Source organism: Alligator mississippiensis, chromosome 2 (assembly GCF_030867095.1).
Source record: "Alligator mississippiensis isolate rAllMis1 chromosome 2, rAllMis1, whole genome shotgun sequence".
NCBI lineage: Eukaryota > Metazoa > Chordata > Crocodylia > Alligatoridae > Alligator > Alligator mississippiensis.
The window spans coordinates 61,359,862-61,383,613 of NC_081825.1; the positions used below are offsets into that span (position 1 = coordinate 61,359,862).

A 23,752-nucleotide genomic window follows, 5' to 3' on the forward strand; every position below is an offset into this window, starting at 1 on the left:
CATGTATACCAAATATGGATTTTAATGTATTAAAACTTGTATCCCATAAGAGACCCAAGACAGCTTTTATTAATCTCTCTACACTTCAATAAGCAAACATTCTCTAAGATTCCTATAATTTAGCCAGTTTCAATCCTTAGTAAGATTTGTCTTAGATTTAATAGGCGATTTAAGCTTCTGGATTCCATGCCAAGAACCAGTGTTAGGCATTTTTGGCTTGTTAGATAATGTATGTTGTAGGGATGTCATAATACAACAGAGGCAGGAAGCCCTGGCATCCTAAAGCACAAGGGGGGGGGGGTGTTGGCAGAGGTTTTCCCAGCAGAGCATGGTGCCCCCCCAATCGGGGGAGGGGCCCAGAAGTCTGCCCCTCCCACATGTCAATCTCCATGGAGGGGTGGGACTTCCAGGACCCTCTCAGCCAATCAATCGGAGGTGTGGGGGGCCTGCTGTGCTCTGCTGTGAAAGTGGTACCCAACACCATGCCAAGACCATAAAATCTGGAGGCAGCTACCCCAAATTAGGTAGGTCCCTAACTATAGGAAAATGAGCGTCTCCTCCTGTGGCCATACTCTCGAAGGATAAGAAACAGCTAAAACTGTATTTTGTATAGAATCCAACCTTAACTGTTTTAGGGTCATGTTGAAAATGCCTACTGAATGACACCCCTCTAAGGACCTAGGCAGGGAAAACACTTTCCTTCTGGATCCTAGGTAGATGCTGAACTACTCAGCCTTGTTTAGATCAATTCGCAGCACACGCAGTAGCGCAATGTGAGTTACCTAGGTAATTTTAAAGTCAAAGTTTAGGTACCTTCATGGTTAGGCAGCAGGAGTTTAAAGTTTGCAAGGTTAAACTTAGGTGCAGCTATATTCCCGAGTGCTACTTTAGACACCTAAGTCTTATTGGATCTAGCATTCATCTATTATCACATGGTTATTTACGATCCTGTTAATCTTTTATGGAGGGACCTTATGCAAAGTTTCCAAAGAATCCAAGTCAATCATTTCCATGGTGAAGATGTTATCTACTATTTTGTTAACATTTTCGAAGCAATTCTAAGAAGCCAGAGAGATGGTTTTCCCTTTTTTGTGGAGAAGTTAAACCAATTAGTTTGTCTAGTAGCACATAGATTTGCAATTCTTTCAAGGTATATTTACCTGATATTTTCTGGACCTTAAGGTCTCCATCAGCTTTGCAAGACAGACACTCCTTAGTTTATGCATACACAAGCATGCAAACACCCACCCACACCAGCACATATGAAATTCATTTTGTTCTCTGTAGTACCATAAATAATTTGATTCTGCAGTTAGAACCAAGTGCTTGACTTCACTGCATTGTTAGCTTTAGCTATTATTTGAACAGTCCCCCTGACAAGACTTTTGAGTATGCCTGGTGCTTTAAGTCCAAATTAGCTGGCACATCAGGAGACAGGACAAAGCTTGAGTGCCAACACCCCTGGAAGCATGTCTTTATCACAGACTGTGCCAGTCAGCAGCGAGATTGAGAATGTCGCATTTCCTCATGTGCTACCACTTAACCTGGAAGCAAGGTAGCTGCCTGCATTCATTCAGAGCTTTGCTCAAGCTAATTAGTACTGCAGAGAGGCCTGAATGCACTGCCACACCAAACATCACTGTGCTGCTTCCAGGTGATAAGGGAAGGGCAGCTGACACAAAGCAGTGCATCACATTTGCCTGACATGGTAAGCTTGCAATGGAGATATGCCCTGGATTTAGCAATGTAGTAGGAACTCATCTACTCCTTGCTGTTAATCCAATCACTCTGAGCAGCTTGAATGTTGTTTCGCAATACAACTGCTCTCACTCAGGCTAAACCAAACTGAGAAGAATAGATAACTCAAGTGAGCCCTTCACTGGAGACAATACTTTTACTTAACAATTCTCTCAGTGATGCACAAATCCAGATCGAGTCCTGCACCCTACAGGATTACTGTAACGAAAGTTTCCCTGAACATGCCTAAAAAAATCCAAAGTTATTTTTGTCCATATTTGCATAGAATCAAAGAATCATAGCAAAATAGGGTTGGAAGGGACCTCATGTTCAGCTAGTCCAACCCCTGCTCAAAGCAGGGCTGTCCCTAACTACCTCATCCCAGCCAAGGCTTTATCAAGCCAGGTCTGAAAAGCCTCCATAGATGAAGATTCCACCCCTTTTCTGGGAAACCTGTTCCAGTGCTTTACTACCCTCCTTGTGAGACAGTTTTTCCCAATATCTAACCTAAGCTTCCCGGATGCAGCTTGAGACCATTGCTCCTTGTTTTGTCATCTGCCACCACTGAGAACAATTTCTCTCTATCCTCTTTGTAACCACCCTTAAGGTAAGCTGCTTTTCTGTCAGCTTAAAGGAAGCTTCCTATCTCCTTCCTTTTTTATATTAATATTCTTGACACATAAATGATAAAAAGTCCAGTGTAAAGAGACTAAAACATACGAACTGAGCATCAGGATAATTCTGTATCACTACAGAACTGGTATTCTGCTATACTTAAACAGGGTCAATCAACATGCCAAGTTGATTGTCTAGGAATTTGCTGTGCCTTATTTGAGTTCTGGGCAGTATTAGTGGCTAAACTGTAATGACCAAGATATGGGAGAATATAGGGTGGAGTGAGCCTTGTCATCTTTCACGTTGTCCCATTTGAAAACTGGGGTAAATCAGGCAGTGTGAGGCTGTACCCTGCTTCCCCCTTCTCCTCCCCGCCCCTTCACAGACTTATTTCTCAGGCCAGTGGCTTTGACCAGAAAGGCACATGTTACACAAAGGATTGGAGCAACAGCAATTCTCAGGGAAGGCAGAAATCCTGCACCAAGCAAGAATAAAAAGTCCCCTGCCCTTACATGGGAGTCTAAGCCTATCCTCCCATTTGCCTTGGTGTGTCAGCCAGGTTTAGGGGAGCCTTCCTCCCTTTGAAGGAGTCTTGAGTCCTTCACCTGCTTCTATGAACAGGGATATCAAAGGCTCAAAATGGGGCTGTGAGGAGGTGGTGAATGGAGAGGTTCACACCTCTTGGGAGTTGGTTTCAGACAGCATTTACCTCCAGTGGATTGTTCTCAGCAGAATGAGAACACTCTGACATGAATAGGCCACTTCATACCTCTCTGAGCCTCATATGCTGCACCTGGGGATGATGCATGGATGTCTACAAAAAACTATACTTCCAATATTTTTCTCCCACTAAAAAAAACAAAACCCACAAAAAACCAACCCCACTGATTCCAGAATTGTCTTTGTAGTGTTCCTGCATCCACTCCCCAACTCTTCAACCTGCAGGGCCCAGTGACACCTTCTTCTCTCTGGGGAGGTGAACTAAGCAGAGACTACCAGGCTACTTTGGCAGGGCAGAGATGAGAGAAGAGAAGGTCACATTCAGCCACTGCATTTTATGCCAACTGAAAGAAACCAGAAGTGATGAAGAGGGACAGCTGAGTAGTGGTACAAAGGAAGGACAATATTTAACACACAAAGAAATTAAAATGCCTACAAATATTGTAAGCATATGAAAGTGACTAAACAAATCTCTGAAAACCAGGACATGATGAATTTAAGGTAAATTTCTCACCCACAGCACAACCTTAACTCTGCCTCAGTGTGCCAATAACACTTCTGTTAGAATCCTATCAATACAGATGCCATGCAATGCTTTGGCTATAGTTCACACAAGCATGGTAGGGTACAGTCTAATTTCACCCCTCCTCAATACAGCTTCTTAACAGAAGAGAAGTCACAAACAATAGCTCCTACTCTTAGAATTTCCTTTTGCTACACTGCTACATATTATGGTACCTCTCTTTTGCTAGACCATTTGAGTGGCTAAATCATTCCATGCCCAGCTGCAAGGAGGAGAGAGTTAGCTGTACTACAGTGGTGGCACAGACGTTGTTTTTTTATTTCCAGATTTAGGCACCCTCCACATTCTGGATGCACACAGGGCACTACCTAAAATCAGCAATAATTAAATTAAATTGAATTTAATTCACAAAACTAGTATAAAAAGCTCAAATGCTTTTAGCAAGCTATATACATATTCTGCTGCATAATTTGCAAAGAACCACACGTAAGAACCAGTAACCAATGTGCACAGCAACATACAGAAGCTGCATGACTAAATGAAGCTGACATGTTATCCAATTTGAACTGCAAGGGGCATTTTTGTAGACAGAGAAAAATTAATTACAAAATGTGAGGTTTAGATGGCACACGGGTGTAAGCACCACTGCCCTTCCATGAAGTGTAATTAATTTGGGTTTTGCTGTTAATGAGCCAGTCTATATAATCTCCATAGCAAGTCTGGAAGCACCACAGGGGAACAAGCCCTCCTCATTTGCTCCTGCTCAGCAGCATGTCCAGAGTTCAGAAATCAGGCAACCAGAGCCAGTTTAGCATGACTGTACACACCAAGCACACCCGGAACAGGCAGTACATCTAGGCACGTGCCAAGGGCTGGGCTGCACTGGCTACATTGCCCAATTTCTGGGCATTGGCATGGTGCTGAGTGAGACCAGTGGGTGGAGCACGCTTGGCAGCATTCCCAGACTCACTATGGAGACAGTAAAGGTATCTGAAAAAACTATAAATTTAAGAGAACTGTTACACACTGAATTACCAATTCTATTTCATTTAGCTCCTAGATTTTCTTTGGTGATCTTCCATCCAGATATTTAAACAGACTCAGGCCAGTTAGACTGGAATATTTAACAAGATCATAATACAAAATGGTATAACTATAGGCTGTTAAATCTCCCCTAAAAGAAAAAAAAAAAAGGTCTACTGACTGCACAGCAGCCTTGTTGAATAATTTGGTTGAGAATTGGTTGGGGGTAAAAAGCATATAAGAGAAGCCGCAGTCTACTGGCTTTGACTCATGGCAAATCCCATACATAGAGCCCAACATAGTAACTGTTCTGAACTTAAACAGATTTTCCACACAGAATGGACAGAGAAACTTTTCTGAATGTGTTCGACTTTCCTCCAAGCAAAATTTTGTATCTAGCAGTAGCAAATATCACAATTGGCAAAATATCCCTTAGAGTATAATTTCTTTGGAAAAAAATTAACAGACTTCACACTTGTTCCAAGATTGACTTTACAAAATGTGTCCTTGTCAAGGACACAAATGACGTTTCTGCTTATTTGTTGCTCAAAGTACTCCTCCAAAAGAGAGAGTCAGTTACCAATATCTTTTGACTTTTGGGCTCTATCAGTATACTGTTCTGGTTTTATTCCCTGGCTCGTGGAGATAATTCAACAGAATCATCCCTCTCAGTTTCAGACTGTGTAATACTGCTTTAGTTTCAAACAAAGTTCACACTCAGAGCTAACATTCAATGTGGGATAATTATGTTGAGGATCAACATTTTAAACTGGATACTTATTTAAATTTTATTCACTGGCCTTCCCATAGTATTTTCCACAGTAATATCTCAGTGCTGGTATTTCTGAAGTCACAAAAATGATGATTTATCAGATTCCTTTATTATGGGAGGAAGTGTCATAGGGTTTAAAAAAAAGCATCCAGACCAACACCCTTATCTTTTTTTTAAATATAGCTAAAAGATCCTTCCATGCTGAATGCCCATCACAGCATAGTTAATGAATGTGAGGTTATTATAGGTGAGGAAGTACAGATATGGCTGTATCACACCTTGGCTTAATTGAATTCTTACTGCCTTGAGTCAAAGTTTGCTTGGATTTTTAGAGCTCACATATAGGAGAATGTTATAACTGGTTTAAACTGAGTATATATATTCATAGTGCAATCAGTTGTGTAGAAATTACAATTAAAGTTTCTTTTGGTTTAATTTAATTCAAGAAAGCATTTTAAACTAAGATAACAGTAGTGACATACTCTTTTCAATAATTTAAAATCAGTATAAAAAATAATCCAAGTGGTGCATTTAAGAACTTGTCTAAACAAATCCTAAAAAGATAAAAATTGTGTCTTTCGTTATGAGTGGCACCAAGTGCAGAGTCTGACCAATAACAAGCCAAAAACTTCTACTCTTTGAGGAACAGATAAATTACAAAACAATTTTATGAAGCTTTAATTGTTTACATCAATAAATTAATATCCAAAGTTTCCCATAGATTCTATGCACTTTGGCCCCCGCAGTTTCATTGAAGGGAACAGTAGTGCTCAGATGTTTAAGTCAGGCACACTCAAGTATTTTGATGGATGAGGCCAGAGCAAAAAAATATCAGAGCCCCCAGCAGACTAAACTTTTAGTGGGTAACTCAAAAATCTTTTCACTCGGATTCATGAAAGCTACGTAGTTATTGGTTCCATATTGCAGCAACACACAAAGTGGCAAAGTGTTTTAAAAAGACGCAGTTTGTGTTTTTATTACATAATCCAAGCATGGCACTCTTCACACAGATGAAGTGTTACCTAACCATTCTTGTAAGGGGAATGCCTGTTTTTCCTTAAACACTGAGTCAGCTGTCTCCAGACTGTTCATAGGTACCTTTCACCTTTTCACTTCTACTCCTTATAATCCAAGATGTGTTACTGAGAGCTACATTCAGACCACATTCTGACCCCCAAGATGTTGCATAGAGTAATAGGAGTCACGTGTATCCAAGGCCCTTAGTGATTTACTGAGTAATTTTAAAGACTTTTTCTTCTTACTGCAGATCTAACTTGTATAAAAAATTACTTGAACAGTAAGTAGTAGTATCGGGCCTTGGCTGATGGGTCCAGTATGGCTTTTACTGTACCCTTATTTTAGCTTTGTTTTTGTTTGTTTTTAAAGTATTTTGTTCATGTGTACTTTAGCAGAGACATGCATTTCCCCTCTCTTTCTTAAGTTAAAAGAAAAAGTGTTCAAGTATTGATTCAATTAATTCTAAATTTAATTCTGGTTGCAAGCAGAAGGCTACTAGGCTACAGGAAACGAATTAATTCTGCTGTAGGTTAGCACTTGTAAATACTAATACTATCCTATAGCGGCATTCTTTAGTGCGTAGCAACACATGTGTAGATGCTGACCTGGCTGGCTAGAGCACAAGGGTACTTCAGCACAGGGCTGCTTTCTGGCTAACCCCACAGTGGAGCACCCTCATGTCCCAGCCAGCCCCTTGACAGCATGTTAAACTGGGTCAGAGAAGCCCCAGGTTGGCAGGCTGACCCCACAGGCCCCCTGCCAGTTGGGGCTACCCCAACCCAGCTCAGTGTGCTGCAGTCCCAGGTAAATAGAGCATCTAGAAGCAATAAACTCTGGCATGATATATAACGGAGCTTATTGTGTTACATTATTTTGATGCGTAGACATACCCACAGGTAACTTAGGGCATTATTCTCACATAGTTATCTTATTCACACTGTGAGAATGAGGGAGAGGGACTGACTGATTTTGGATTCCCTACAAGCTAATTAATGAAGTCTCAAAAGAGAGAAAACATTAAATTAAAATATTTAATGAAATTGTAGTGAGTGCTATTAAGATGTACTTCCAATTACTGACTAGATTCCATAGAAGATTATTTATGCCACAGAGCTCATGGTATGCGCACCAAATGCCCACAGAAAAGCATGAATTTGACATCAATGTAATTATAGAAATGCAAGTCAGAATTTTATCCATTGTGCACTTCTGTAATCATATTAGTGTGAGTGAAGTTTAACCACGGGAGAAAAAGGGTGTGAGGGGCCCACTGAATGGCTTCTCTCTTTGGGTTCCAATTTGCGTAGAAGTCTTCATCCATTTTCATAAACTCTTGCTTTCTGATGAGATGTGCCTCTGGCAGATCTATTGATCCCCAAATATTCTCTCGGCAAAGGATTAAAAGAATGCATAACAATTATTTATGCATGTAATGCATTAAAAGAATGCATAACATAAAATAACAATATTTAATCTGGGGGAGTACCTGAAAATAAGTAGCAACAACCAGTAAATTGGAACGTACAATTTATATCTTCTGCTCCAAACCAGGCAAAAAAGCTTGCATACCTTTGTCTTTTTTCTTTTTTAAAAAGGGCCCGAATCCCACACACATTTATAAATAGGATCAATCCTCTTCAAGTCCATTTTTCACTTGGATGCAGTCGTGATGTGTAGAGGGTGAACGTACACCCCCTGACTCGCCATACTCCCCGCTTAAGTGATGGGCGGGAGCACTGGTGTTCCCCCTGCAACCAGTCACAGGGGAGTGTGGGATGTAGCTTTGCAACTGCTTCCCAGTCAGTGAGTTTTGCCATGGGTGGACCCCCCCCCCAGTCGCTGACTGGTCGCTGGGGGGGCACGTGCCCCCCCCCCCCCCCCCCCAAACTAAGGTGGTACCAGTCACCTATGCATGGGTGAAATTAATACACATAAATGTTCTTACTATCAAAGCCAAAAGCTACCATGTATTTCTTCCCTTCATACACAGAGTATATATTGTATTGAGGGAAGCCGAAACAGGGTTAGTATGTTAACATCATTTCCTTACAGTACAAGATAAAAACTGGGCTACAATTTAAATGTGCATCCTGCATTATTTCCATCTGAAATGAGTATGCAATCCTAATTTAGGTTGGGTAGATAGCTCCACTAGTTTCAAGCAGAGTAATTTGTTCATGAAGAACAAATCCTGTAAAGCTAGAGCAGCACTGCTCAACTGGTGACCCAAGAGCAGCTTATGGCCTGAGAGGGGTTAAGCTGCAGCCCCTGACCTTCTGCCTTGCCAACACTCCCCACGTCAATTTGGCTGCAGTAGTACCTGGAGTCTCTGGGCGCTCTCCCCCTTCTCAGGCTTTCGCCGGCTGCTCCTGCACAGAGCGTGGTCAGGAGAGCCAAGGATGAGCCTGAGGCTGTGCGCATAGTGCAGCAGTGGGGAAGGGGGCATGTGCATGTGCACAGGAGTGGGGGGAGCACCTGCACAATCATGTGGTGCAGTGGTTGGGGACAGCATGGGTGCACAGTGCAGCTGTGGAAGTGGGGAGGGGAGGGGGAACATTCAGGTTCATAGTGCAGAGGGTAAAGGGGGCTCCTACATGATGGAGCATGGGAGTGGAGACTATTTATATTTAGCTGGAGCACAGCTCAGGGGGGGGCTGTGGTTTACCCTGGCACTGCACTTGCTGGTGTGGCCTTTGGGGCATTTGGCCCCCAGCTGCTTAGAAGTTGGACAGCCATGTGCTAGATCCTCAAGAAATATAAACTTCAGCATAGGATGTGTGGGTGCAACAAAGTATTATGCTTTATCATGTCTTTCCACACCATTCACTTCCAAAAAGTTAATAGAGTGATTCATAAAATTACAGCTACTACTTACTTGTTATGCCCTCCCACCAAGTAGTGATACAGGTGGAATTACATACAGTAATGAATAAAAGCAATAGTGGTCCACAGACCTAGGGGTTTACAAAAGCAGCATAAATATACACAATACAGGACGCTAAGATTCATGACATAACCATACTGTTATCTCATTTGAGGTCAAAGTTCTGCCCAAGCCAAGTGACTTGTTGGCCCAACCTGGTGAAGGCAAAGAATCATCACATGATCATAGAAAATTAGGGTTTAAAGGGACTGTAGGAGGTCATCTAGTCCAGTGGTTCTCAACCTTTTTTGTACCAGGATCCATTTGTAAACATTGATGGCCAGTCCCAACCCAGTGCCCCAACCTGCTGCCTCCGCCCCCAGTGTGTGGGACATGGGGACCCAAGCAGCCCCTCACAGGCTGGAGGTCTGCCAGCCTGCAAGAGAAAAGCCACTGTTTCCCACTTTCTTGTCCTTTAAAAGGAGAACCCATTTCTAAAGTTTGCTTGAAACCCTTTCATATATTCTTGCAACCCACTATTGGGTCATGACTCGCGGGGTGCGAAACACTGATCTAGTCCAACCCCTGCTCAAAGTAGGACCATCCCCAACTAGTTCATCCCAACCAAGGCTTGGTCTAGCTAGGGCTTAACCTCCAAGGATGGAGCTTTCACCACCTCTCTGGGTAACCTGGCCCAGTGCTTCCCCACCCTCCTAGTGAGAGAATTTTTTTCTTACTATCCAAACTAAACTTCTCTTGCTGCAACTTGACACCGCTACTCCTTGTTCTGTCACCTGCCATCACTGAGTTTAGCTCCCTCCTCTTTCAACCCCCCCTCCCCGCCCTTTCAGGTAGCTGATGGGTATTAAACCCCCCAGCTCGGTTTCTCTCTTCTGCAGACTAAACGAGCCCCCTCTCCTCGACGCCCCCCCAACCATTCCCAGTGCCTGCCACTGGAGTCTGCGGGTCGTCTACAAACCCTCTGCCCCTCCTGTCACAGGCATGGGCCAGGCTCGTCTTCAGGACAGCGCTCAGCGCAGGGCACTGCAGTCCCCCGACCCCAGGGCAGCTCCGCCGCGGGCCACCGCACCCGGGACGGGACCGGCCCAAGCCTTCTCCCGCAGCCGCTCGCTCCAGCTGGCCACCCCGCCCGCTGCGCACGTGGCGAGGACGAGTCGCAAGGCGCGGAGCTCGGCGCCGCTCACCTGTGCTGTAGCCCCACCAGCCCCAGCGTGATGACATGAGGCACGTCCAGCTCCGAGGGCCAGGCGCCCGCGGCGATGCAGCCGAACACGCCGCACTCCTCGCGGATGCCCAGCTCCTCCAGCTCCATCCCGTCCGCGCACGTGCCGCCGCCGCCCTGGCCCGGCCCGGCCGCTCGGCCGCCGGGGATGGAGGAGGAGGAGGAGGAGCGGAGCAGCCGCGCAGCCTCCTCCTGCGAACAGCGGCGCGCGACCCCCGCGCCCGCCAGTACCCCCTGGCCCCGCCCCCTCGTTTACATACGGGGGGCGTCGGATCGGGCGGAGGGAGACGAGGCGTTCTGGCTGCTGCTCGGAACAAAGTTGGTTTGTCCCACACCCCCTTGCTCCCCCCTCCCCCCCGCGTGGGGGTTGGTATATTGCGAACACTCAGGTAGCTGCACCTGGGGGGGTGGGGCACTAGCTCTTAGCGGGGAGAGGAGGGGGGAGGGAAGGGGGAGGGGGCGCTGCGCTGCGGGCCCGGCCTCCCCGTGGGCGGCGCCGATTGGCGGGCGGGCGGTGCCCCCTCCCCCTCCCCCTCCCCCTCCCCCTCCCCTGCTCTTACCTCGCCGCGGCCGCTGCTCGACCCCTCTCCGCGTCCTGCCACTGCCGCCGTCGCTACTGCCGCCGCCACGTGCTAACACCCCGTGTGTCCCGCAGGTGCCCTCCGCCGTCGCCATGGCCCCCGCCGGCGCAGGTAGGTGACCCCCGCGGGCGCAGGGGGGAGGGAGGGAGCCGGGCGGGGGTGTCCAGGGTCCCGTCCCCGCCGGGGGTGCTGTCCGGGGAGACCTGCTCACGGCCGCCGCCTCCTCGCCTCTAGAGCTGAAGATCGGGAAGAAGGTGTCGGAGGGGAAGACCAAGGCGGTGTTTGAGCTGCCCGAGCTGCCTGGCTGCGTGCTCATGCAGTCCAAGGACCAGATCACGGCCGGCAACGCGGCGAGGAAGGACCGGCTGGAGGGCAAGGCGGCCATCTCCAACGCCACCACCAGCTGCGTCTTCCAGCTGCTCCGCGAAGCGGGTAAGGCCGGGCGGGGGAGGGGCTGGTGGGGCCCCAGCCCTGCCTGGGGCAGCCTTGGCCCTCTGCAGTCCGTCGGGTGCCACCTCATCTAAACTCTGCCTAAGCCCTGTCACCCCAGCCTGCCGCAGGGACCCAGAGCAGCCAACCACCTGCTTCTAGAAAATGTGGCTGTGTGGACAGGCACTGAGACTCCCCTGCTGTCCATGTATCCCTGAGAGAGACTGAGAGCCATCCACTCTGTCACAAGGCAGACACTCATTCTATTTTTTAACTAGTTTGTTCCAACATCTGCCCCCAGCCCCACCAGAGGTTAAGGGGAGTGGCTTCCATCTCCCTGGGTACTCCTCTTGGCACCTCCCCTTGTTCCCTCCTCCCCCCCCCCCAATCTCTACTTCTGCACTCCTGCAGTTCTTACATCTTCTGATCTTTCTTGGTAGTGTAAGAGGGATGTTGTCACCGTGGCAGGCCAGAAGTGATGCCGGGGCAAGGATGCCGTAGGGTTATATTGGACCCACTGGGTAGATGAGATGAAGTTAGACAAGCTTTTGAAAGGAAGACTTGCTTCTTAGGGTTCCTGTATATAGGGAATGAGCTTACTAGGCAGCAAGTGAAGCTGAGCATAGGGGAGGGGCTGAGAGACATTCTGGGGTGGGGGGGAGCAGACAAGCCATTAGTGAAAGAAAAGAAGCTGAGTATTGGGCAATCAAGGCCTGTCATAAAGAGAGCATGGGGGAGTCCTCACTTTCCTTCCAGGGCAAAGTAGCAGGTGATCACAAGTGGGGTGTGGTTGCAGGGGGGTTTCTTTGTGTAGGTTACCGTGTTTGGACACCTTTCTGGGGTTATTGCACACCTTGCTGGGGTTGCTTGACCCTAGTGACCTTTCCTGCCCAGAGCAGGGGAGCTGGCCCCATGATCTCACAAGGTCCCTTCCAGCCCTAAACTTATGTGAAATGTATGGAAAATATTCAGGAGACTGGATTTATGGCCCATCCAAATTCCTATTTAGTCCTTGGTTCTTAGTATGTAGCCAGCTTATGAATTTGTGTTCCCAAGTGCGCCTTTTAAAGATGTTGGGTAGAATTCGCTTGGGCATGAGGATAGTAAGGCCAGAGAATGAAGTGGTTGCTCTTTGAAAAATGTGTTCCTGATGGTGAGCATATAGAATCATTAGAAAATGAGGGCTGGAAGGGACCTCAGGAGGTCCTCTAGTCCTGCTCGAAGTGGGACCGTCCCCAACTATGTCACTTTAGCCAAGGTTTTGTCTACCCAGGTCTTAAATTTCTAAGGATGGAGATTCTTCAACCTCTCTGGGTAGCCTGTTCGAGTACCCTCCTAGTGAGAGTGTCTCCATCCTTTTTATATTTTTTTTTCTGTAAGAGTTCATTTTCTAGCGTAGTTGCTGTTTAGCTTCACCCACGTAGTTGTCACAAGGCCCTTCAGCGCATTGGATCAGGTATACCACATTTTGGGGAAAGTTATGTGTAGAAACTGGATTGTGATGGTTTCTTTATGGAAGGTATTGACAGTAGTGATGGTGGAGACATGCTGACAGGTTAAGCATTTCTTGCCAAGGCAAAGCTACGTTTCACTTGATGTCTGTTGAGCAGTAAGAGAATGTGCTTCTTATGATGAGCTGAGCAAGGTTTGGGAGCTGTTTGAAAGGCAGGGGTGAAGGGGCTGGGAATATTTCTCTAAAGGTATGATCTTCATCCAATATAGGTTGTAATTGTGTGATTCTTCTGACTGGTTTCAAGGTGGGGTGGCAGGTGATCACAAGGGGTGTGTGGTGTCAGGGGGGTTTCTTTTTGTATTGTAGAAGGTTATTGAGTTATTTTAAATATATGGTCTTTTTCTCTACTGACGTGTCCTTGTTATATAAAGGCAGATTTTAGGTGGGTCGAGTGGGCATCCCAGGTGTTCTCCAAGCAGATGTGGTGGTATCTGAGGGCCTGGCTGTAGATGACACAGCTTTTTGCGTGCTTGGGATGGTTGCTGGTCCTGTGGACATAGATGTGGTAGTCTGTGTGTGTTATACCTGAGACTTTCTCTCAGCACCTCCTCTGTGCTGTGCTTAACTTATTGTGCCTAGCTTCCTATATTTGGAGACCTGGGGAAGAATGTTTTCCATTCAAAAACTTGTCTAACTTTATCCCAACTATATAGTGGGTCCAATAAAATATATCACCCTAAGAAATCCTGGCCTCTCCAATTTTTTTATCACTTTAGGCTGTCTGTAGAAATTACTGTTGGGCAGTGATTGTACCAAGAATTGAATTAAAAAGCCAAATTTGATCTAGTTTTTTTTTTTTAATAAATTTTCAAGCTGTGTAAAAAGAAAAGTCTATCTCTTTCTCAAGCATTTTCTATATCTTTTTAATGACATGGAGTGAGAGAGTTTTTGGAAACTCTTCTAAACTGCCCTGGAGGTAAAGGTGAGGATTCCATTCATACCTGTGTGTGTCAGTTTAGCATGTACTACATGCATAAATGGATCAGGAATTTAGATTTTTCTGAGGTTTCAAAAATGCCTTTTTATATAATGTTGGGGTCACAACCTTGTCCCATAGTTTTCTGCAATGAAGTCAATGTCTTCTGGCTTTAGTAAGGCCAGATTTTTCACTACACAAGACCCTGCCTTAACTCTTTTCTGATTTAGTTCCCTCATCTATCAAAATGATGCTTATGTGTTTTTCAGAGAGAGAGAACTTATTTTTTCTGATAAATGGTCACTGTGATAACCTTCTAATTATATATCTTTGTAGCTTAAGCACTATTTTCTCAAATGTTTCTTTTTTAAAAGTAGATACTACTGGGCTCTGATTTGGGCCTCCAGATGCTAACGAATACAAGGAACAGAATGGGAGTTAGCTGTCTGACGTCGAGTTCCTGTTGGAGCATATGGACCAAGGCGCTCCATTTTTTTTCCAGCTCCAAGTTGCACTAAACAGTGGCTTCAAATCTGCCACCTGCTTGTAGAGTGGGAATAAGTATTGACATAAATGATTCTAAGACAGTGTAGATTTATATTGTGAAAAGTTTCACAAAATATTTTATTTCATTGTCTTGCCCAAACCTTTCAAAACTCAGATTTTGGTATTTAACCTGCAGCTATACTGGGGGTAGGGAGGAGATACATAGATACAGGGATTTACATGTAACACAAAGACAATGATTTTGCTGTTCCTATTTGCAGGTATTTCATTTTTAAGCATCAGTCCTTATTCATCTCCCTTAAACACTAAACCTATTTCTCACCCAGAAATACTCTGGGTAAGTGTGTATCTAATTTAAAACTGTGCATCAGTAGTTTAAAAAAAAAAGAACAAAGAGCTTTAAGTAAAAACAAATTTGATCTGAATTTTCAAATTCTGAAAACAAACCAAGGATTAAATATTCAAAAGTAGGGACCCCAGTGTAACTGGGCTCTACAGGGCACTTAGTGTTAGGCTTTTGCACTTTTTGCAAGATGACCTCTTTTAAAAGTGTTCAAACAAAAATGTGATAACCTCTTTCATCAGGGGTTATAAGGAAAAACCTCCTTCCCTCTAATAAGCTGACCAGGGTAAGTAAACTAACCAGAGTTGCAACAGCATCTGCAAACATATATATATATCAAGGGCACATTTGCTGTTTGCAGATGCTGTTGCAAATATATATAATTTTTTTCCCCCAAATTGGTTATCTGGTGACTAACTGGCACAAATGACAGGTCATGCTAATGCCTTATCAGCCAGGCAATTTGCTTATTTTGCGTAACTCTTCTATGTTTGAGCTTCTTTTCAAGGTCGTAAGTGGTACATAAAGTGTCTATAAACGAAGAGTTCTTCCATTTTTTATGAAATTTTGATGTACTAGTCTGAGCTTATAATATTTGCAACTCAAAGTGTCTTGGGAAAAAGAAAGCTGTAATAAAAGCATACACAGTGTTGGACACGCATTTAAAAGTAACGTTGTGCATAAAAAAACTACATATAACATGTCTTGATTGTACCCCATGACATGTTTGAGGTAAAACACAGTTCAGTACAGGTAATGAACTGCAAACATGTTCCTTGATTGGGAAAGGGAGCTCCCTGTTTTGTCCCAACTTGTCCTGTCCTGATATTAAATAATGAACATGACAACACTTGATTCTTTACCAAACTCACTCAGCACAGCGTTCAGTAAAGTATTTTGGGAACCTCATCCAGAAATCTGATGTCATGTGGATTTGTTGCTGTTTCATAAATTATAGTCAGCACCAGAAGGGCTGATGTTTGTGAGGACAGGGTAGATGAGCTCTAAATACTAAAGAATGGGCAGCTTTATAGAATTGCCATACCACTACTTCAGATGTCATAGTTACCTAGCTGGCTATCATGGATGAATAAGGAGCTGGCTGAACTTGATTTTTGAGAACTAATTGACTTTAAAAATCTGTTTTACTTGGACAGGTAACCTACAAAGATTTTAAACATGTCTGCCCATCACTTTAGTATTTTGTTTTAACTGCACTTGATCTAGCACGTTTTATAAATCAATCCTGAAATCCAAAACTTTAACTTTTTATTTAAAAAGTGTTTGCAGGTTGTCCACTGTGACCTAACTCATTACAGAACCTTAACCTCAAAACCAAGTTCAAGTTAAATCATGAATAGGATCAAAAAGACATCTGGTACAACTTGTAACAAGCTGTTTCATAGTTGGTAGGGTCGGAAGGGGCCCGAGCAGATCATCAAGTCCAACCCCCTGCCATGGCAGGAAAAAGTACTGGGGTCAAACGACCCCAGCAAAGTGTTCGTCTAACCTCCTCTTAAAGACCCCCAGGGTAGGAGCCAGCACCTCCTTCGCTTGGAAGTTGGTTCCAGATCCTAGCCACCCTGACTGAAGTGTAGCGCCTCCTGATGTCTAGTCTGTTTTTCTAATTGGATTCGCTAGACACTGCCCATTCTGTTTTTGGTCTCCAGCAGTTTCCTAGTAATTGAGAACTTGAAAACTAGCTTAACCTGGTAGGGAAGGGGAGGGATTTGGCACTGGATGGAGGAAAGAATACATGCTGAATCATCATTTTTTGGAATAGCCATTTGCCCATATCGGCTGCTGTTTTAAATATTCACTATTCCTACTGGTTCAGGCACACAGGAATGAATACGGTTGGTGTAACACTTGGTATATGGGTGAATAATTCTCTCTCTCTCTCTCTCTCATTTCCCCTGTGTTTAAAAAACTAAATCAGTAGTTTTTTCCTGTTATAAGATCGGGGAAGATTATTTATTTTAAAAAAGCATTTGCAAGTTATCAGTCAGGTCTCTTGTCTGTCTCTCTTCCAAACCAAAAAGATAAAGTGACAACTCCCTTCTTCTTCTTTTTCCCCTCTTTCATAACTTTCTCTCAAATTATCTAGTTAATAAGTTGTTTGTGAAATAGTAAATGCAGTAAGTTACTGCATCTTCCACTGAGAGCCTTTGTAGATAGCAAGCCATAGCATATCACATTTTGGAAAAAATGCCAGTGTGGTTGGATGTGTATTTTTCTTTCAAACTTTCCCTTCAAAGCTTCCTTTGAATTGCATTCCTTCCTGACATTTGCCAGTTGTGATTTTAAGAAGCCAGTTGGAAAGTTGAAGTGCTTAAGTTATTCATTGGGACCAGTAACTTTGGTTTTATATACAGCTACTCCTCACTTAACATCATAGTTAGTTTTGCTTAAAGTCGCAGTTTTCAAGAACCTATGTTAAGCGAATCCAATTTCCCCATAAGAATTAATATAAATGGGGGGGGGTGTTAGGTTCCAGGGACATTTTTTTTTCCCCCAGACTAAAGACATTATATACCTGGGTCCACAACCCCCTACCCCTGCTCCCCCATGCTGTGTCATGGGCAGAGCAGCTCCCTGCTGCCACACACACTCCCGCAGGCTGCGGGCACGGGCTCCCACCCTCTGCATGGGGTGAGGGTAGGCTGCCCACTGCAGGCTGGGGGCTGCACTGGCCTCTTCCTAGTAGGGGGGCTGCACTTGGGGTTGGGCGGGTGGCCGTGTTGGGAAGGGGGGCTATGGGGTAGCTGTGGTGAACTTTGGGGTGGCTGTAGCCCACCCTGTAGTGCTGCCACCCACCCTGCCCTGCCTGCCCTGATTGCAGCCCCAGCCCAGCCTCTTCGCCAGGAGGAGGCTGGCACAGCCCCAAGCCCACAGTGGCTAGCCCACCTTCTCCCTGGGCGCAAATCTGGGGGACACATGCTCCCCATGCCTCCCCCAGGGGTGTGCACAGAGGCGGGGAGCTGCCCCTGCGTCCCCCGGGTGAGTCGCCCACAATTCCATCTCATGCCCCACCCTGGCTGGGTAGCACCTACCCCAGCCTCACTTCCTCCCTCACCATGGGGGTCTCAATCTGCACCCCCCCCCCCCACACCCCTTCCCTCTGACAGACTTGCATGCAGGAGGCTGCTTTCCACGCTACCAGGCTACATCCCTTGCTGCACACATGCACATGGCATTTATTGATGACATTGGCTACTCTGGCCAAAAAAAAGCCTATTGCCTATAATTTTCAACTTTCCTTTTATCGGTGGTGATCTGATATGGACCGATTATATCAGTGCATCTCTACTGAGTACCCTTAGAAGTGAAGTTTAGCATATAGTTTTAGCTACAGACACATGTGGAGTGTTTTCAGAGAATCATAGTTTGGTGAAACATTTTTATTGGCTATATGGTTGATTTGATCAATGATGTTCGTAACTGTCAGTTCAGTCAGATGTGCACTTAGCAGTAGAAATGAGTTGTCTTTTTTATTTTTATTATCTAGGAATGAAAACTGCTTTTGTCAGAAAACACAGTGACACTGCATTCATTGCAGCTCATTGTGAAATGATCCCAATTGAATGGGTATGTAGAAGAGTTGCTACCGGCTCTTTCCTGAAAAGAAACCCTGGCGTCAAGGAAGGATATAAGTTTTACCCACCCAAAATTGAGATGTTTTACAAGGTAAATAATGCACTTTTTCTCATGTCAATTAGAAGTTATATTTTTTTTAAACAGACGTAAAAAAATGTTGCCTAGGTAGAGTCCTCATCAGTTTTACACGTGAAGATCGTTGAAAATAGTTTGAGGTACAATATCTGCTTCTGTCACTTTTAGTAGCTTTCTAATTCTGTTACGTTTCTTCTCTGCTGGATGCAGGTATACAAATACTAGCTAAATGAGTGTGCCAAGGAAATAACAAAACTGACTGTAAATTGACTATTCTTGCTTTTTAACAATAAGTAGTGCTTTTAGACAGAAGCATGGTTCAGGATTTGGTGGGGGTGTTAAACTGACTGGCATCCATTTGAAATTGAAGTGAAATTTGTCAGTACCATGCTCTTAAAAATCTATTGGTATGTTTTTGCAAACATAGCTAAAATGTTCTTCTCAGCCATTGTTCTATATCACAGTTGTCTAGAAAGCTGGCTAGTAATGTGCTACAGAATCCTTCTCATTGCCAATTTCTAAATTCCCTTGTAAAGACAGCTAAAATGTAGTAAATAGTTTAATGTTATTACTTTAGGTATTCTATCATTATAACTGCAAAGGGGATATTGTATTGATACACAGATGGATGGGGAGGGGGTGTCACAGACAAGAAGAAAGGAGAGAGCATGTTAGGAGAGGAATTCCATCAGTAAGAAAATATCTGACTAAAATGTCCCTTAAACACAAGATTGAGAACCTCTGGATAGGCTGTAACTATACATCTCACAATATATGCCACATGATCATGTGAAAGACATGCCTTTTTGTCTTTGAGGAACCAGGGCCGGGGGGGGGGGGGCGTGAACAGTACACCCTAGTGTATACCCAGTTCACTAGGGGTGTGTGAAATGGGCTGTACTCGATTTGGATTCGGCACAGATCAGGGACAGTGATTCGATTTGGATCACTGTCCCAATTTTATTTGGCCAAATCCAAATCTTCGGATTCAGATGCCAGTGCAGCGATTCGACTATAGACACAGCTTTAAATGTTTTTCTCTATGTACCTTGAGGTACCAGGCATTGCTTGTGAATGCTGTGATGGTAGGGTGGATGGAGCGTCCCACAGGAGCATGGGGAATCCCCGCCGTGCCCCCCTGGCTCAGCGATCAGCCGCAGGGGGCACCCCAGCTGCCCCTCCAGACCCAGGAGCTGGGGGGGGGGGGGGGGGGGGTCCCCACGCACTCTGTGGCAGACCCAGAAGTGAACTGGAAATGCTTCTGGTCCACTTCCGGGTCTGCTGCTGAGTGTGCTGGGGATCCCCCCGGGCTCCCGTGGGACACTCCATCCACCATCTTGGTGTTCACGAGCTGCCTGGTACTTTGAGGTATGTAGAAAAAACATTTAAAGCTGTCTGTGTCCAAATCATCAAATCTCTCCGAATCAATTCAGAGGGTTCCAGTTCAATTTGGAGAGATTAAAGGGTCTCGTGATTTGATTTTGATTTGGAGATTTGGCCGCCAAGGCGGGCCAAATCTCTACCAAAATCAAATTGGCGAACGAAGCTTTGCACAGCCTTAAAGTTCAGTCTACTTTTCAATATCCACTTTCTGCCACTGTGATACAGGATACTGGGCAATGATCTGACCTATGATTTGACCCAGTAAATGGCATGTCTTATATTCTTATGTTATGTTTTGTTCTGGGTAAGTGTTGTGCTGTAGAGGCAGTCTGCTTTACCAATAGAGGGAAAATTGGCCTCATTTCACTCACAGGGTATCTTGTTGCTTAACATTTAGGAGCTCAAAGGATAGTTTGTTAACTAACTAATTGGAAAACCTGAGAACAAGGAGAGGGGAGAATTCTAAAGGGTCTAATAGGGATTATAACTTGTATCCATGTGTGTGCACACGCACATGGATGCGCACGTGCACTCTTGTTCTTTCCCTTAGTGAGAAGGGAAGCTTCTTTCAAATGGACATAAATTAATGCTTAAACTTCTGGTTCAGGTAGTAATGCTGCAGTTGTTTAAGCCTGTGCGCCCTGAACACACAGTGCTTTTGAAGGGAAAAAATATGAAACAAATGCAGCCTTTTACAGAGAACATGTTTATGGTAGTTCACTATAACACAAGACTCTTAACCTCAAGTAGCAAGAAGAGTGTTATCTAGCTGGTATCAACTGGAGGAAGCTGTGGTTCCCCAACATCTACTATTAAAATGGCTAAAGAAGAAACTAGGAGCTGAAGGAGTTGATTGAATTGCATTTTAATCACAATAAGGCTGTACAATGCTTGTCATAATTGGCTAATTTTAAGTAGATTATTCTGAAGACTGGCTACCTTTATTTAATCACAACAAAGTTGCTTGTGAAATAGCCTCGAGTAGTGCAACAAAAACTTCAATAAGAACAGTTTTAATTGAATTTAAAAACTGTTTGGTAGCAATCAATCAAAACCTGCCCACCCTTTAAATGTGTAATTAAAGGTGGCAAGAAACAAAAAAAGGCTTTTTCCCTTTGTGTTGTCAGTATACTCATTGCTCCGTAAAGTACTCGTTGTTACTTCCAACAGGTAACCAAAAACAATGTGTACCCCAACTGCCCAAGATTTGTATCCTTAATACTGTTGAGATCACCAAGTCATGGCAAAATAATTTTCCAAATGGCTATCAGGTTTTATGTGGATTTATTGATCAGTGATATGTAGAATATTTGTTCACTGAGGTTTTGAATTGGAATGCAAATTTTAACAGCATAAGATTGTTTCAGTGCTCAGTGACTGATGTTCATAAGCAATCGTCTATCCATCCTTAAGGTTTCTGAGAAAGCAGGTTGCTAGTAGATCTCATATAATGTGATAAAGTTTATCCATGATCTTTCATAGAGTCAACATGTTTGGGCACTTAATGGAGGCATTAGGTTCTCTGCTTGTGACACAAGACTTAAAAGCATGGTGTAACTGGTGGAGCAGGGCAGTAGGACCAACTGCCAGGGAGGCTGGCTTGGTAGGAGGCAAAAAAGGGGTGCTGCTGGCAGTTGCACATTCACAATCATTAAACAGAAGTCATTGTTTCTGCTTTGCCCCAGGTGCCCAGTCACATCCCTACACTGCTTGATTGGGGAACTGTGGTATCTGGGATTATCTCTTCCTAGCCTTGTTTGGTAGGCAAAATGGAGCAAGGTGATAAGGGTGGTTAAGCTGGCTCTTCAACAGTGCTCAAGGGCTTTTGATAGCAGGTGATTTCTCTTTGAATTTCCATGCTGTGGGAAGGTGGTCCCTATAAAACTGCATTCTGCTCTCTTGTGTGCTGTTCAAACATGACAGCCTCATGAAGGGAGAAGAATGTGGCTTAGGTTTTTGTGAAACTTTGGGGGCATGTCTACACGTGCTTTAATGCTCATTAGGCTATCTTAATGTGCATTAAAGCATCACAAAATGGTGCTTTTTAGCTAATGCTCATTTAAATATACTAATGTGCATTTTTCTATCAAAATAGAGGTACTAAATTTAATGCGCATTACCTAAAGTGCATTAATGAACATAGATGTCCCCTGGAAGTGCTTTTTCTTGTTGGAAAGGAGCTTTAAGGGATCTGACCAATTAGAAGCCTGAGCCTTTAGTAGTATAAAAAACAGTCTTTCTACATTTTAAAGCTGACTGGGAAACATACTTCTTTGTATATAACCGTTATGACAATAACATGGGCTAGCAAAATCTACTTTTTGGAGATTTTTATTCTAGTATTCAATATTTGAGCTGAAAATATCATTTGGCTAATGCAACATTTTAAAATTCCAAGAATTGCATAATATGTTGAATGCCTCAGAATTAGCGGGTGAAAATTATGTTTTGAATTAAGTGTGTATTGGGTTCTTCTTAGGGATTCATAGGGTACTTTCTATGAGAGACATAAGATTGCAGGCTTTCATAACATGTAGCTGAAACAAGCAGAGATTTGCATTTAATTTGTTTGATAATTAGTTAACCATATAAAATGTTATGGAGCTTCTAGAAATGTGTACCAAACACCAGATTTGGGATTGCTGAGCTAAAAAGTTTAATGCCTTATTGTAAACTCCACTTTTTTTCCTTGTTGCACATCCCATATTTAGTATTCAAGTAAAGAACCCTCTGGAAGTAAGTTTTAAGATATTAATGTTTTTCTAGCAAACTACTAGATACTCCTGCAACTAAATCATTAAACATTTTACTAAAGCATTCATTTGTTTAAAAAGGTACAAAACCTGTTAGTGGATTCCAGTTGTTCTTATTTACAGTTCAAGTAGTCTGATCTAAAACCTGATGCAGATGCTGTTGTTTGCTGCTCCTTTAATGTGTGTGTTCTCCTTATCAGGATGATGCCAATAATGACCCACAATGGTCTGAGGAGCAGCTAATTGAAGCCAAGTTCTGCTTTGCTGGACTAACCATTGGCCAAACTGAAGTGGATATTATGGCCCACTCCACACAAGCTATTTTTGAGATACTGGAGAAATCATGGCAACCCCAGAACTGCATGCTAGTAGACCTGAAGGTATAAGAGAACCTGATTCTTCTAGACTGGGGCCCTGAAAATAGTGTTTAGAAGTCTGATATCACTCTACAGCTCCTGAAAATTAAATCTCTTGTGGTTTTGCTAGGTTGAATTTGGTGTTAACATGTCTACAAAGGAAATTGTCCTCGCTGATGTTATCGATAATGATTCTTGGAGGCTGTGGCCATCTGGTGATCGAAGCCAGCAGAAGGACAAGCAGGTGATGTCTTATTCTTCATTCTTGCATTTGAATTGCAAATAAAAACAAACCTGTCACTTTTGACAGGACTTTACAAAAGGCATTTGGAGTCTGATTCCACTGAAGTCAGTTACAAAGATCATCTGCGACTCTTAACGGTAGAATGCTTAAGGAACCTTATGTTGAGAATGCTTGTGTCTCTTTTTAACAGACTTGCCAACAGCAGATTTAACTGTTCCAGAACATCCTGTGCAGTGTGGACCTCCAGATCTAGCATAAAAGTAACCATTCAGAATGTGCAGCTATTAATTTTATACCTTAAGAGGCAAAAGCATGTGTTACAAAGGAAATGAGTCCAAGGTCTGTCTGTTTGCAGTGCCTCTGGGTTTGCCCAGACCAGTTTGTCCCATTTTGACTTTATTAAATTGATACTTCCTAGAGCAGTAATTCTCGACCAGGGTGCTTTGGCATCCCGGTGTGTCACAAGATCCTTTTAAGGGTCCTGTGGAGTGCTAGGCAATGTTAGCACTGTTAAGTGTGCAGACACCTCCACATGATTCACA

The 23,752-nt window shown here is 44.0% G+C and overlaps 2 protein-coding genes across 6 annotated transcripts in view; one reads left to right on the forward strand and one right to left on the reverse strand.

Moving 5' to 3' along the window:
• The window catches only part of PPAT (phosphoribosyl pyrophosphate amidotransferase), an 82,804-nt gene extending 72,112 nt beyond the window's left edge, over positions 1-10,692 (reverse strand). Inside the window, exon 1 of the mRNA XM_006262371.4 lies at positions 10,476-10,692. Within this exon, the coding sequence (XP_006262433.1) occupies positions 10,476-10,603 (128 nt within the window). The 5' untranslated portion in view covers positions 10,604-10,692. The remainder of the gene's footprint in view (positions 1-10,475) is intronic.
• Positions 1-23,752, forward strand: part of PAICS (phosphoribosylaminoimidazole carboxylase and phosphoribosylaminoimidazolesuccinocarboxamide synthase) — a 71,624-nt gene that overhangs the window by 42,406 nt on the left and 5,466 nt on the right. For 4 of the 5 annotated variants that reach the window (XM_019481270.2, XM_019481272.2, XM_019481273.2 and 1 more), the window contains 5 exons: positions 11,169-11,205; positions 11,329-11,526; positions 18,311-18,489; positions 22,811-22,990; positions 23,097-23,210. In XM_019481270.2, the coding sequence (XP_019336815.1) occupies positions 11,169-11,205; positions 11,329-11,526; positions 18,311-18,489; positions 22,811-22,990; positions 23,097-23,210 (708 nt within the window). Of the gene's footprint in view, positions 1-10,883; positions 10,903-11,168; positions 11,206-11,328; positions 11,527-18,310; positions 18,490-22,810; positions 22,991-23,096; positions 23,211-23,752 lie in introns of those variants that run through there. The other variant, XM_059721771.1, reaches the window with a different exon arrangement.